The sequence below is a fragment of the Dendropsophus ebraccatus genome, chromosome 1, assembly GCF_027789765.1.
Source record: "Dendropsophus ebraccatus isolate aDenEbr1 chromosome 1, aDenEbr1.pat, whole genome shotgun sequence".
Classification (NCBI taxonomy): Eukaryota; Metazoa; Chordata; class Amphibia; order Anura; family Hylidae; genus Dendropsophus; species Dendropsophus ebraccatus.
The window spans coordinates 77410505-77427068 of record NC_091454.1 but is presented as its reverse complement, the minus strand read 5'-3'; the positions used below and the strand labels follow the sequence as shown (position 1 = coordinate 77427068).

At 40.8% G+C, this 16564-nt stretch overlaps 1 protein-coding gene across 3 annotated transcripts in view; it reads right to left on the bottom strand.

The window, feature by feature from the left end:
- The window catches only part of CFAP54 (cilia and flagella associated protein 54), a 258255-nt gene that overhangs the window by 169001 nt on the left and 72690 nt on the right, over window positions 1-16564 (bottom strand). For all 3 annotated transcript variants that reach the window (XM_069973813.1, XM_069973829.1, XM_069973821.1), the window contains exons 26-31: window positions 15023-15178; window positions 12950-13072; window positions 11409-11576; window positions 7614-7719; window positions 3892-3981; window positions 1207-1333 (exon numbers count right to left, since the gene is read on the bottom strand). In XM_069973813.1, the coding sequence (XP_069829914.1) occupies window positions 1207-1333; window positions 3892-3981; window positions 7614-7719; window positions 11409-11576; window positions 12950-13072; window positions 15023-15178 (770 nt within the window). The remainder of the gene's footprint in view (window positions 1-1206; window positions 1334-3891; window positions 3982-7613; window positions 7720-11408; window positions 11577-12949; window positions 13073-15022; window positions 15179-16564) is intronic.

Here is a 16564-nt window from a genome sequence, read left to right as displayed (position 1 = left end):
GGTTTGGTTATTTTCACAAAATCAATTTAAAATTTTTTTTTACTTATTAATGAGAAATCTCAATACCTTTAGTCATGAGCTAAATCTCTAGATCTTGTATTCTCTGCCATTGCCATAGTAATTTGCTTCTACAGTGTGACTACTATTAGAGGCCCTATTACACTAAGCGATTATCGTCCATTTCTGGACGATAGTAGCTAGGTGTAATAGCTTGGTGTAAGATCATCTCTACTCCATCTGTTTCCAAAGCTATGCAAGCCAATTGTTCATTATAAGAAACCACCCTTTTTAAAAAATACAACTATATCGAGCAGAACTAGAATGTTTAGTCAAATGTCTAATTCCAAATTAAGATGAGATGCCAAACATATTGGGGGAGATTTATAAAAAGGGTGTAAAAGGTGTCAACTGGCCACAGCAACCAATCATAGTTCCTCTTCCTTTTACAAGAGCTGGAAGCTGAGCTGTGATTGGTTGCTGTGGGCATTTTGCACCAGTCTAAATTTTACACCCTTTGATAAATCTCCCCCATTATGTTTGATTTATGAATCTTATATTTTTTCCACTCTGAAATAGTTTATACTTCTATTTTCATGTATTCAAACCAGAAAGGATATACGCTTTAATATGGTTTTAGGGCTAGGCTAAACAAGGCCAAAGCACAGACAGGCAGTACCAAATAAATACACAAAAGTATGAAAAAAATTAAACCATAATTACACATTATAGCTATGCTCACACATCTTTTTTTGGCTGTTTGATGCCAGTCTTTTAGCATGGCCATCAGTATGAGGTCAAAAAAACTGTTATTTTAAAATAATAGCCATTATCACTCATGGCCATTACTTGGCTGTCCACCTAAGAAGACAGCTGTTTTAAAGACACTTTTTAAAATTTTATCATATTTTTCTATTCCTGCCAAAAAAATGTTGTTGTTATTTCCACTGGTACTTTTTTTTTGTTTGTTTCAGTAATTTTTATTTAGAAAATATTCACTAATAACAACATTATCACTCATGGCCATTACTTGGCCTTAAAAAGCTGTCCACCTAAGAAGACAGCTGTTTTAAAGACACTTTTTAAAATTTTATCATATTTTTCTATTCCTGCCAAAAAAATGTTGTTATTTTCACTGGTACTTTAATTGAATACCTATATAAGAATTATCATAATTTTTCGAAAATAAAATGAGAACAGCTAACATACCTTTTCAAATAGTCTAAGGCATTGGAAGACCACTCCAGGATTTTTTGAAACTTTTCTTCATAGTATACTCTCTGTAACAACTGAATAAGGAATTCCAGGAAACGAGATTTCTTCTTAAATTTCATGACTGCATAAGAAAAGATAAAAGAAAAAAATACAGATACAGTTTAAGACACAAATTTTCGAGGCAAAAAAGCAAAATAACTTTACAATCATAGTCAGAAAAGTTAGTCATACAAATAATTTACCTACAGTATTACTAATCAAGTCACTGACAATAGTGACACGGGCATCAATCTCGAGCTCTAAAAGCCAGTTTACATTACTTGTACCTGTAACAGCTCAACATAAACTAGAGAAGAGTGACATCTTTTGGTTACTGATAATCACTAAACGTCTAAAATATTTCCTGTTTTTTTAGGTCACCAAATTCTGCATGACTTACAAACTTTTCTATTTCTTTCTATAGGTGGTTGCTCTAGGACAGGGGTGGGGAACCTTTTCCGTGTTGAGGGCCATTTGGGCATTAATAAAATCATTTGAGGGCCGCACTCAATGTTATACTGTGCGCGGCATCGGGGTAGCGTGGGTGCGCAGCACCAGGGGCAAGGCAAAGTATTGTTCCTCTAGTGCCCCTGCTATTGTAGTTAACCCTCTGTGATGCACTTGTACCTAATGTGAATCTTTAGTGATGCTCGGTAGCCAGACTTAACCCCCAGTGATACCCCTGGTAGCTGTAGTTAACCCCTTATTGATGTCCCTGGTAGTCTAGTTAACCCCCTTAGTGATGACTCTGGTAGTCATAGTTAACCCCCAGTGATGCCCTGGTAGTCATTGTTAACCCCCTTTGATGCTCCTAGTAGTTATAGTTAACCCCCAGTGATGTCCCTGCTGGTCATAGTTAACCCCCCAGTGATGCCCTGGTATTCTAGCTAACCCCCCAGTCATGTCCCTGGTAGTGTACTTAACCCCCAGTGTTTGTCCCAAATAAAAAAATAAACATCCCACTCACCTTTCCTCCACTCCCATGCTGCCCAGGTCCTCTTCTCTCCCCTCTAGCCTGTGCTGGTCTTCTCCTGCAGGCGGCGCACGATGAAATGACGTCATTGCATGCGGCCCGCAGGAGAAGGGTGACAAGCGCCGCTCTGGTGGGGAAGGGGACGGCACTCACAGCATCCTCTGTAAAACAGCTGCCAGATACAGGAAGATGCTGTGAGTGCCGTCCCCTTCCCCACCAGAGCAGCGCTTGTCACCCTTCTCCTGCGGCATGCCGCATGCAATGACGTCATTTCATCGTGCGCCGCCTGCAGGAGAAGACCAGCACAGGCTAGAGGGGAGAGAAGAGGACCTGGGCAGCATGGGAGTGGAGGAAAGGTGAGTGGGATGTTTATTTTTTTATTTGGGACAAACACTGGGGGTTAAGTACACTACCAGAGACATGACTGGGGGGTTAGCTAGAATACCAGGGCATCACTGGGGGGTTAACTATGCCTGCTCGTTCCCCACCAGAGTGGCGCACATCACAGAAGAGCCACAGGCCGCATCAGGAGGTCTCAGGCGCCGGAGGTTCCCCACCGCTGCTCTTGGACTCGTTTATCTGAGCGTTCAAATTCCAAGCCATGACTTCTACCGAATCGAATTCACACTGTGGCTTCTCGTTAACATTATCCTTTATTTTTATTCTTTGGTTTGTTATGTAAATATTATTTTATTTTTGTACGTACATGTTCGGGTTTAGTTACAGTGCAATGTTTAGAACACAGACTGGGACAAACTGAGATTCAGTGCAGATTTTTTTCCTGTTTTTCCCAGTGTGCAGATTAGGAGAAAGACTGTAGACAATTTGCCCTCCTCAATAAGATGTAGGGAATATGTGATTGCACGTAAGCAGGTAGCAGCCCTTGGATCTATTTATTTTGCTCCTACTGCAACACAACCCCGCCCCCCCCCCCCAAAAAAAAAAAAAAAAAAAATCCACACACATAAAACAACAAAAATAGCAATATATATACTGTCTGTATTCGACATTGTGCAAAGGTTCCCACCACATCTAGTTGACTTTCTCACTGTTATTATCACAACACAGGACTGTAAAGGCCCATTGCTGCCTGTGGCAATGATTTGCTTTCCATACTGTTTTATACAGCCTGTGATTGGCTACTGTGGTAATGGCACAAAGGATGTAACCAAGGCAGTGGCCCATAGCCTCAAGAGTATTAAATACAAACAGTAAATATTTCTCCCCTCCACACACACAAACAATTAAAATGTCAACCTTCAAAAGCAGTGTCTTCAATTATCAGTAGTACTGAACTGTGTCCTTGTGCCCACCTGAAAGTCTTATATACAGAGGTGCAACAATGGTCCAAGGCTCCAGTGTAAAATCTGAATTAGTACATGTTATTTCTAGCATTATTCCCCTCATGGGTTTCAGAGGTAATTCTTTGGTCAGGGCACAGGGTAAAAAACAAACAACACTTTGTATTATACCGTTCTATATAGCTATATCCACTACTATAGTTTAATCACTATTTTTATTTCCTATTGGAGTAAAAATCTGAGAAGTAATCTGTTACTGCAATTTTTCCAAACGTAGCATCTTATACCTACTGTTTTGTAACCTATAAATAGATACAAAGTGACTTAAAACTGCTTTTTATCCAGTTTGGATTATGAAATACTCACTTTCTTTAAAGGCAGCACTAGGAGACCAGCATGAAACAACAGAATATAGAAGGATAGGATCTTCTTGCCCGGTAAGCTGTGTCCCAGCAGCTGGAAAATGAAATGATCAAGTATCAGTTACATAAATTCAAATAAACTAATGTTTCACTAGTCGATGAGCAAGGAATTTTTAGACTAAGCTATATATTTTTAAACTTTGTCTGCAATTTCCCTGTTTAGTATTCTGTTCCAACATGTGAGCGCAGCAAGTGGTGAATTTATGTTGTGCTGCGTCAGCTTGTTCTTTCCAGTGGCAAGAATCTCTTAATTGTTTTTTTTTTTTACTTTCCATAGAAGCATCAGTGTAACAATAACAACATGGCAAGTTAATATTGTGTTTAATTGAATCACCCAGGTAAACCAAACTGATCAGCTATTATAATATGTGAAGTAATGGGACAAAATACGTAAACTGCACAGTATATATTTTTGCTGCAAACTGTACAATAGGGTACTCTACTATGCTACTCCATAACTTTTTTTTGCAGTACACCCACATATTTCAGCCTGACCATGTTGGGTTAATGGAACCCTATGGACATGCTTGGGACATTTTTCGTATTCAGTATACAAAGACACCCATTGTTATGGTCTGAACAATGATCTCCACATCACTGCTGCCTGGAGTACTTCTGCCCTGCTGTCCCTGTCCCTGTCTCCCCTGTCCATGCTGAATTGTGGAGGACACATAGGGCAGCATCATTGGACTGACCCTTTAACACCTAACATACACACTTTTTGACGTGATACTTTACTTCCTATCTAGTGACTGAATAGATAAAATTATCTTACAGTACTTTCACCTCATTAAACAAAACAAAATCTTATATCTGACTTGCACAATTTCTGCTTCAAAATCCAATTGGCTTCTGACTGCAAGACAGAACTTCTATGGATTTTAGTAAAAGAAATATATTGAGGTTACTTTCAGTCTCATGTCATTAAAATCCAAATCTATCCTAATTTTTTTTCATAATTTAATGACTAGACTGTAAACTGACTTAATTAATTTATCATATGCTTCAGCAACCAACTTGCATAATTAGCTGATTAAGATGCATATCTCATTGATTTAGTTATACACTTGTTAATTTAATTGCCACAAGTTTGGCTAATTACATTTAGGAGAGTCCCCATAGTTTGATACTGTCCTTTGTCTAAGGATGTATAGGATATTATATCTAGGATGTGCTTGGCGGAGATGATAAAGAAGTGGGCTTTTACTCATTTATTTATTTACTTGCTGAAAATTGGGACAAAATGCAATTTAGTCTACAAATCATAGAAGCGGCATAATTCAATTAAGTCAGATTTATCTCTGCTTTCAGATGGATGCCAGCACCTAGCAAAGTAATATGTTCACAGTTTTCAAGATGGAATTGACTATTACTTGTCTAACAGACATAGCATTAGTATATAAGCTACATATGTTCAAATATTTCAGTACATTAACAGCAAACTTCTGAGATTACAACTTGATGTCAATTACTAGTAAGTAAATTAGCTAAAATAAATACAAAATTATACACATTTGCTATGTCTACAAAATTATCAAAAAATTATTGGGGGCACATTTGTCAGAAAGGTACTGTAAAAAATGTAAGCATTCCTCATCATTAGGAATGCTCCGGGCAGATTTTCTACTATTCATTAGCTGTGTGAGCACAGCACATGGGCTGGATCATTAAGGCACCTGTGTAGTTTTCACTGCAGAGGAATAGGAAAAATGGTGAAGAGGGTGGGGAGGAGGGTCGGAGGGGTGGTGCAAAATTAGGGCACAGATACTCCAAGCCACTGCCGTTGGGCACAGGGCTACCAATTTAAAAGTTGTTTTTTAGGACAATAACTGCATCACCTGCGGAATGGAGCCCAGGGCAGATCTTGGATTAAAAGCAGCTATACAAAGGTGTAAGTGGTTTTGGGGCTTTAACATAAAAAGCAAACTTTAATTAATTAAAGTTGAAATAAAGTTTGTTTTTTATGATAAACAACTACTCCCATCATTGCTGATTCAGTAACTCCCATCCAGGGCCGTATTAACAGCTGCTGCTGCCCTAGGCACTAAACCTGAAGACGCCCCATCTTGGGGAGCATGGGGGAGAGTGGCTTTGGAATCGCGTTTTTCATGGTTTATAACGGCTTAAAACATAAATAAATTTCCGCTTTGAATCAATGATTAGAGCTGTCTGCATATTGTTTGAAGGAATTTTCAACACAGGATTGGTAGGTAATAGCTCCAGGCATTACATTTAACACCTTGATACCAGACCTGACTAATTCCACCATATTCCACCCCTCACCCCCCTCAAAAAGACACCAGATTTCCTGGCAAGTCTGAACTGGAGGTGGGACATTAAAAAAATAAAACACACAAAAAAAAGTTCTTTCCCCCTGCTCCCTGGTGCTGCCCCCCTGAAAGGTGCTGCCCTAGGCACCGGACCACGGGTGCTTAGGGGTAAATACAGCCCTGCTCCCATCCAGCCGATCAGTGCCTGATACCCCGGATTTCTGCTTTACTGGACCTCCAGCGGGCTAATTCTCTACAGTGTCTTCAATCAGGGTCTTCCCTGCACCCAAGGCTCGACAGAAGACGACATTAGAATCACTGTGGTTATAAAGCGACTGGCGGTGTACGGCTCGCAGCACGACTGCCCCAGGTGAGCAGGGATATAGCCTATCATTACCATCTTATTCACTTGGGGATTTACACTATTGTGCACTGTGGTCAATTTATATCTTCACAGTTCAACATGCACCTACGAGACACACTGCTAGATTGAACCCAAGGTACTTTGGTAATATTATTAGCAAAGCCATTTCAATCGAATAAACAACCATGTTCACAACTTTTGATACAAAAAAATAACCACATGATTGGAGACCAGGAAATCATGAACATGCAAGACTGAAGGCCCAAGAAGAAAAGAAAATGGTCACATGGTCTATATAAGTTAAAATTGATATGCATTGCCAACTTGAGCGTGCTAGCATTCGTGCAAACCCGGAAGTCTCGTCATTTGATTACACTTCTTAAGCCACAAGTAATTAAATGCCAAGACTTTCACATTTGGACGGACTTGACTGTGCTCGAGTTGCACTAGTGTTCATATATTCAGTTATTAATTAACTGCAGTTCAACACATTTTACACAAAACAATCCAGCAGTGAGAACATTGTTGTATGCCAGTTGAATGGCTCAAAAGAGACTCTGTCAGTAGGTTTAGGCCATCTTATGTATGGGTAGCATCAAGTAGTGACAGAGAAACTGAACAGAATAATATATCGCTTATACTGTTCTGTGCAGCTGATTCAAAGATATACTCCTGAATAACATAAACAATTGGTAGTCCTCTCCATTATGTCCGTGTGCTCAGTAGTCCTCATTATTCATGAGAAGCAGAAAACTCCACCCACCATCTGCTGATTGGCAGTTATCTATCCATGCTGTGTATAGGTAGTCACCTGTCAATCAGAAGCTGGAGGGAGGGGGAGGGAAGTGTGGCAAGAATCTTATTCTCCTGCATATTAGGAGAGTGACTGAACAGAATGATGTAAGTAACAGACCAATCTGTTAAGCATTTCTGTCACTAGTTTATACGGCCCTCATTTAAGGCTACATAAACCTAATGACAGATTCCCTTTAAGGTGCATATTTAAAAATCTCATTCATTTAGACTACTTACATGGTGTTGTCAGTTTAAGCAGATTTTGTTCCAGAGCATTTAACTGTTCATTCACTTTATCACTGATGATTGTTTTCTTTTTCTGATGCTTTTTAGAAAAATATCCCTGTAAAATAATAAAACAAAAATCATAGTTAAAGGGAACCTGTCATGTTAAAGTCTGCAGTCAACATGTTATAGAACAGGAGGGAGCGGAGTTTCAAATTGATATATATATTTTTTTTTTTTGTTAATGGGGTTTACCAATTAAAATTTACTTGTCCCCTATCCACACAACAGAGGATACAAGTAAGAGATCCGGTGGGGTAGGGTGGGGGGGCGGTGGACAATCTCCAGATCACCCCTGTGTTCCTTTGTTTTGAATACAGTTGGACAACCTGTGATTTTTTATTTTTTTTGTCAACTATCTTGTTGATAGGGGACAAGTACGGTTTAATTGGAGAACTCCTTTAACTTAACAGTAAAAGGATATGCTCACACTGAGGAATAGGTGATGAATTGAAATTGAGGCACAAAACTGGTGTGGAATTCGAGCAGAAAGCGTAAATTCCAAACCCCAATGACATCTATGGGATTCCCTATAGCGGAATCTGGCCAAACAAATGAAATGTCAATTCTTTGGGCAGAAGAAGGTGGATCCGCAGGGGAACATTCCATGCGTAAATTTCACTGTGTGAACAACAGAGCGGAAATCTCATTGAACACAATGGGACCTTGCTCTGTTCATATTTTACAGGTGGAATTTTAAGAGGAGTACGCGTAAAATTATTTATTTATTTTAAAAAGCAGAGTTACTGTTTATGACCAACTCTCTTGAGAGTAGGCTTCTCACATTCCCTTCTCCTGTTTTGATGGAGCATGCGAGAGTTTAGACCTGGATTCAGGAAACTTGCAGAAGAAAACTCCAGAGACTCTCCAGCTTTTAGCAATAATTTTTTTGTTATATAATGTGCAACACCTGAGAAGTCTCTGGGGGGTTTCTTCCACAAATTTATTAAATTGACTCTGTAACCACAATCTGACCCTCCTAACCGCTTGTACCTTCGGATAGCTGCTTTTAATCCAAGATCTGTCCTGGGGTCCGTTTGGCAGATGATGCAGTTATTGTTCTAAAAAAAATACTTTTAAACTTGCAGCCCTGTGTCAAATTGGCGTGGCCTAGAGTGTCTGTGCCCAGGCTTGCACCGCCTCTCTGTCACTCCTCCACATGATTAGGCATGCCCCTGAGCAGGTTTGTTTCTATTTATCACTTGTCTGAAAACTGCACGGGTGCCTTAATGATGCAACACATATGCAGTGTTCTTACAGGTGATGAATAGGAGAATACTTGCCTGAGGCATTCCTAATGATGAAGAGGGCAGGAAGGAGGGACAGAGGGCTGGTGCAAGTCTAATGCACAGACACTCTAGGCCAAACCAATTTGACACAGGGCTGAAAGTTTAAAAGTTGTTTTTTTAGGACAAAAAGTGCATCACCTGCCGAGCGGACCCCAGGACAGATCTTGGATTAAAAGCAACTATCCGAAGGTACAAGTGGTTTGTGGGGGGGAGATTGTGGGTACAGAGTCACTTTAATTTAACCTGTTAACTCTGCAGCCACTTTTGGTGTTGAAGGGGTTCTCTGGGCAGGGGCCTTTTTTGCGCTCAGGGATGGGCTGTTTGAAAATAATAAAGTACAATTAATTTCCTGGCTCCCGCACCTCTGCTGGCTTTTTAGCAATCCGTTACATTGTGTGGCTCCTTCCAGGACCTCTTGTCACGACATTGCAGGCCTGCTCAGCCAATTAGCGACTGAGGAGGTACAATAATTTTTGACGGTCAACATAACAAGAGCAAAACCAAACGAGTGTACTAAGATGGTTGTTCTGAGCGCCATTGTTAGGTCCCCAGCTGTCATAGCAAGCCATTAGCAACCTGCAATCACATTGTACTGCAATGGGAGGACATCTGTGATGTGATTTCAAAGGGAGCGAACTAAACTACTATTTCACTATACTGATTTTGTTACTTTTTTTTAACATCCAGAGCAAGGGAAAATAACATTTTTATTTTGCTGCTGACAGAGTTGTATTGGGGCTTATTTTAAAGACAAACTTTTTTTTTCATTGACACCCTGCCACAGTACAGTACATAAAACTGTTCGGTCACTTTACAGCAATTTAAGCTTTGTTAATTTTTTTACCTATTTTTTAGCTACTACTCTGCGCTTCACTGCTAAGCAATCATACTTTACCTCTCTATCTTCTTTTTCCCACAACACAAAATGCCACCCTCAACTCTCTCCTCAAACCCACAATTCAGACAACCATCATTGATCTCTTAGCTGAAGATTTAGCCTCTTACTTCTAAAGACCTTCAATAGACAACATCAAGAGACCATCTCCCATACCCAAGTAGTATTGGTCCCATTTCTTCTAACATTTTCTCCTACTCTCTTTTAGGCTTTGAACCAGTGACAGAGGAAGTCTCCAAACTCCTTTCCTCCTCTCACCCCACCTCCTACTCTAGTGACCCTATTCCCTTACACCCCGCCCAGTCTTTCTCTCCTGCTCGCATTGCTCACGTAAAGGGGTGGTGTCTATACTCATGCATTATGTTGAATTAATCATATTCCAAATTTACATGCTTTTCTTAACATGTATGGTTTAAGAGATATAGACTCACTAATCCCCTATGTGCTGCTTAGTTTCATAACCCGCTGCCCTTGGTAATGGCCCACCAGGCATCCACTTTGTTGAGACACTCATGCTCTGTTCAAACCCAGTTATGGGTAGCTTCACATGTACCGGATCCACAGCGGAATTCATGCAGCGAGTTTGCAGCGAAATCCGCTGCGGATCCTGTACTGTGAAGCTGAATGGGTCCCATACACGCAGCGGATCCGCCGCCGGCCACCCTTTAACCCTTTAACCACCGCCGGCCGCCCACCCGCCCCCAGTACTGGCTCCAAACATACATTACCTGCTCGGCGCCGTGGCTGTGTGTGACGCTCCCGGCTCGGCTCTGCAGGCTGTGGGCGGCCGGCGGTGGTTAAAGGGGCCGGGTCCGCTGCGTGTATGGGACCCATTCAGCTTCACAGTACAGGATCCGCAGCGGATTTCGCTGCAAACTCGCAGCGCGAAATCTGCTGCAGATCCGGTATGTGTGAAGCTAGCCTATATGTTCTGTCTGATTAGTACTGGCAGTTGGTTTTCACTTCACATGCAGCAAGCGGGATTGTGGGAAAGTGCCTGCACTGATGTATTGCAACAAGAGAGGAAACCAGGAAATCAGATCCATAGGGAAGAATAATTTGAACAGGGATGTAAGCTTCTTACTAAAAACAGCACATTTGATTAACTCTAGAAAGCAAGCTCGCTGCCCTGGGGGATACTTACTGTCACGTTCTTGTCACCTGCATCTAAAAAGAATCTCTAATATCCACCCCTTCCTCACTACCAAATCAGCTAAAACTCTTATTGTCGCTGTGATTCATTCCTGTCTTGTCTATTGCAATTCCTTGCTAAACGCTGTACTCTAAACTTGACCCTCTCCAGTCCATCCTACAGGCAGCATCCAGGCTCATCTCCCTGTCCAGCCACTACACTAATAACAGTCAGGATCAGGACATCAGCAGTTGTTTGTCCACCATAGTAGACTAGTCCACCATAGTCCACTATAAAAAGCCACTATAAGTCTGGCCTCGGCCTAATGGTGATCATGGTTGATAGTGGTCAGTAACAGGTCAAAACTGCCAATCATCTATTAAAACATGAAAACATTACACTGTTCATACTGAAGTATATCGCTTCTCTACCTTTTCCTTATCATTTGTATCCTTTGCATTTTCTGTGTCGTCATCACAGCTGGATTTTGTCTGAGAATTTGATACAGTAAGTGATGTATTTTCTGTCAAATCAAGCAACTTTTTCCCAGTTTCTATAACACATATGGCAAGTTCATATTCTTCCCAAGAACGTAGTGTCTGCAGAAAGAGAAAGAAGAACAGTTTTTCAAATGTACCAAAGTCCAACAACAAATTACACGGTTAGGGTTGATATTCAAACCTCAAAATCTAATTACATGTGGAGCTTCTAGCAGCTCTTCTGGTCTGAAAGGTGACAATCAATGGATATGTACACGGTCATGCTAAGATCCACCCATCCGTTTAAATATTACAAGATCATGACAACCCGCAGGTTAGGAGAACACTTTCTATACATGCTCTCCATCACATGGTAGCCAAGGTTAAAAGGGTTAGAAACATTTTTAAAGGTGTAGTAGATTAACCCGAGGTTGAGTTTGTATTCATTGTTCACTTAATGTGTTTGTGAAGCCCAACATGCTTCCCGCTGACTATAATACAATAAGTACATTGACTGACCAAACCAATTATATAATAATGAAACAGTGGCTAAAGCATTGAATTGTGTTGACCTACTCTTGAAGGAGTTCATATAACAATGTGAGAACCCAACTCTAAAGTGACAACATTCCTTAATGCACCTCCGTCTGTTTTTCAGTGCCGGCGCAAAACTGTTCATTATACTTTCCTAACAATCTCATTACGCCATACATCAATGAACTGCTTCTGCAAACAAAATATTGTTTGCTGTGCTCTCTCCTTCATACATTTCTAAAGGGATTTAAAAAATATCACTGCCATTAGGCCACATCTTTTGATCTTGTTCTAAGCAGGACAATTACAAACCATTTCCTCAGCACCTGCGCAATTACGCACAAGCGCAACTCTGCATTTTTAGAGAAGAGTAAGGAATTTTCTTTGAATTAACATGAAATGTTTGATAATAGGCAAGTCATAAGAAGATCGCATTATCTTTCTTTTTCAATCATTATCGCTAATATGAAAAAGTGCATTACCTCATTGCTATATAGCTATCAAACAGATAATTACATTGAATTCTGGGTAGCGGGCTATTGAACCTGAAAGAAAGACATGTGGGTAGCAAGCACTTGCTTGAGCTCAGTAAGAAAAGCTCTCCATCTCTATCCCTGCCTTATAGCAGGAAATCTGATTATACATAACATATAATTACGGATTCTGTAAAGCGGATTTTTGAGCTTTCGCACATAGATTTCAACAGGTTACATGGCGGAAAAAGAAAATATTTACATTAAGGAGTCTGATAAAGTAGGTCATTAACTACTCTAATCTGTTAATAATGTATATAATATAAAGAAACCCACCATAGGGTCATGATTTAGAAATAATAATACACTCAATTATCAAAAACAGAAAAGTAACAGAAATTTTTTTTTGCTTCTAGTGTCATCCTAAAAATAGAAATATAATAAGCATTCTCTTGATAGCCATGTTGGATGTGTCTAAATAAGTACCTTTGCTACATAATACACGATGCAGGCTGTCATGTGTAGAACGCCCTCTGTTACTCCAGCCTGTTTTTTCTGCCAGGTGCTGCTGGGGATTTCTTGCAAAACTGCCAAGCATTTAATTAGGATCTGAAAACATGAAAAAGTGAATTGAGCCTTATAAGATTAACTACTTCTTCATCATAAAAGAGCATTTTATGATCATGCATACAGTAAGGAAGCTGTCAGTCAACATGGTAAAGGAGCACATCAACATTTTTACGCCTCCAATAAACAAAATCGGACCTCTATACACAAAATCTGGTAATGCAATCAGATAATTGCCTAGATTTCCCTTGTGATGAGTGTGTACAAGGAGGAGGACTTCAAGGGACTACATGAGAGGCCAATATAGACTACACACTACTCTTCTGGTTAGCCCATGGGTCTCCAAACTGCGGCCCTCCAGCTGTTGCAAAACTACAACTCCCATCATGCCTGGACAGCTAAAGCTTTTGATTTAGCTGTTCAGGCATGATGGGAAATGCAGTTTTGCAACAGCTGGAGGGCCGCAGTTTGGAGACCCATGGGTTAGCCAGTAAGATTATATTGAGCAGAAATGTGACCCACAGAGCAACTGCTAATAGCACATTAAACCTCTCCCCCAGCCCAATACTAGTGGCACTCTTATACCAACTAACATGTAATAAATCTTCTCTAGCTACTTCAATGTTCACAGTGCTCCCACATAATAAACTTAGTTGTATCCGGGACCCACCACTGCATAATGTGCAATGGCCAAACATAGATGACCTAAAGTAGGACCAGATGCAGACTGTCAGGAAGCTCCATCCCCCATAATGGGCTGTCGCTTTTTTAAATTCAGCTGGGTTTGACTATGGATATTATGCAGGGAGCGGCGGGTCACAGACACAAGTACATTTTATAGTCACCAGCTCATATCTCTCTCCTGTCAAAGGGCTGCGTCTATATGTGCTTCGTTGCTGCATACCATCAGATGGAGGCCAGACACAGCATTATTTTAAACCTTCTCTGCCATGACACAACTTTGCTGTGTGCTAGGACAAGTTACCTGTGAAGTAAACGTGAAAGTAAAACAATACTAACCCTAACAGTCAGGAATAAATAATAAAACCTATTGAATAAAGCATTTTTCCTACGTACAAATGTTTTTTGTTTTTTTTTATTACGTTATTTTTTTTCCATTTGTAATTCACCCATGAGGATAGGTCAATTATGTTTAATTGGTGGGGGGCAGACCCCTACCAAGTACATGCAATGGTGTTAACACTTTAGGGTACGTTCACACCTACCGACTCGCAGCAAAAATCTTGCAACGAGTAAAGGTCCTGGCAGGCCCCTGGGACTGCATACTCGCAGCGAGTATATAATGCAGCCGCCCCCTTAATCCCTTCGGCTGCCGCTCGGCTCTCCCGCCGTCTGTGTATACATTACCTGTTTTCTTGCTGCACGGGGTCCTGCTCTCCCGCCCAGCCAATCAGTGTGTTGCCCAGCCGCAGCCACTGATTGGCTGGGCGGGAGAGCAGGACGCCGGGACCCAGTGCAGCAAGGAGAGAGGTACAGTATATACAGACAGCAGGGGAGCCAAGTGGAAGACGAAGGGGTTAAGGGGGTTGCGAGTATGTAGTCCCAGGGGCCTGCCAGGACCTTGACTCATAGCGGATCACGCTGCAAAACTCACTGCGAGATTTCCGCTGTGAGTTGGTACGTGTGAACGTACCCTCAATGTGGCTGTGCTGTGGCTGTGCCTGGCACTGCAGCTCGGTACCAACCCCATGCATATAAGAAAATCAACACATGGGAAACTAAAACCAACATATGAACTTAGTATCATGTATTTTGCTGTACAGTGTCCTCCACTATGAGCTCATGTTCATTACCCTCAGAGGCAAAACAAGATACCTAAATAAAGTGTCACTCCTTGCTTATAGTAAGTACATCAACCTGCAACAAGCGGTTCATTATTTTTATTGGAGTGATTTGTTATGTTTGAAGACATAAATAGAAATGATTACCAACCACATCTGAACAAATTTATTTTGGAACATTTCTGCTTACCTGCACTACTGCAACAGAAGGGATCCTGTGATAGATTAGCGGAGCAATCAGACCGTAGCATTGAACAACAGCTTGAAGGGCATAGCTGGTATCACTCAGCAAGGTACTAACATCAAGAGCCACTAACAATCTCTCGCATTCGGCTATTCGACAAATCTAAAGATAACAAAGAGACTTTTTGCTCAGCAGAGCCGACCTTCTTTTAACAATCTAAACAAAAGTGTTTTGGCAATTTAAATGTAAATAGATTTTTATAATTTCCTTTTATGCTAAATATTTTGAAATAAACAAATTTCTCTTTCAGGATTACATACTTTGTTCTACAAACTGCCTGTTGCGTTTGACTCCTTAAAGTGTCACTGTCGTATTTTTTTTATTTTTTTTTTGCAGAAATCAATAGTATAGGCGATTTAAAGAAACTTTGTAACTGGGTTTATTAGGCAAATATGCCATTATATGCATTTATAAACACGTCCCCCAGGTCCCCCCCTCCTTTCCTCTCTCTCATCCACTGCTCATTATCAGGAAATCTCGACTCTTTTACATTAGTTGGGCCCTGTGTAACCTATGGAGAGGGGAGGGGGGAGGAGGGAGAATAGTCACCAGCAGGGAGCAGAGAACAAAGCCTATGTGTATTTCAGTAGTAATCCTTAAGTATAGAATTTACTACACTGCCTTTTTCGGTTATACTCTATTCATGGTGGTCAACATTAGTGTGGAATTCATGTTTATAATACCTTTGAATATAGGAAAAAGTTGTGTAAGACTTGTGTCAGTATAGCAGCTGTATAAGTGTGCCTAGTTTATCAGCCAGTTGGACAGAATACCTTGTATGGCAGATTGATTTGTTTTTTAGGTTCACATGTACTACATACCCTAGAGATCTGATGCTGCAGATTTTGTAAAAATGAAAAGCTGAACACAGCATACAATCTGCAACGTCATATCCTTAGCGCATACAATATGAGTGAAGATATTAAAGGGGTTATCCAGCACGACCAAATTTTTAACATGTTGCTGCCATATAAAAAAAACATAATAAACATTAAATGCAGTGACTGGCTAAGTGGACAAGCTCATTTCGGAAGTTGCAACGTATACAGTCAGCGGGGGACACCGGCGACGCCCAACACTGGGGGAGAGGTAAGCATATATTGTTTGTTTTGTTTTCTTATATGGCAGCAACATGTTACAAGTTTGGTAGTGCAGGATAGAACTGTTCTGTTGCAATCTCCGGCCATAGCTGGACTCTTGGATGGCACACTAATAGACAGCAATATAGCTCCTCTGCTCTTTCCCCCTTCCCTGGGACTTTCACTCTCCATTTCCTTTCTTCCTGTACTCTATCCCCTTCCACGTGTCCAGTGTTTGTTGATGTGTACCTGTTTAACCCCATCCTCCTTTTTTTTTTCTCTTCTCCCTTTCTGTATCGTTGTTGTTTTGTATGTGCACAATGTTGATTCATAAAGTGCCTACGGGGGTCTCGTATGGTGTAGTTATTCTCTTGTAGGTGTGGTCGGAATGATTTGACCCCTCACATTT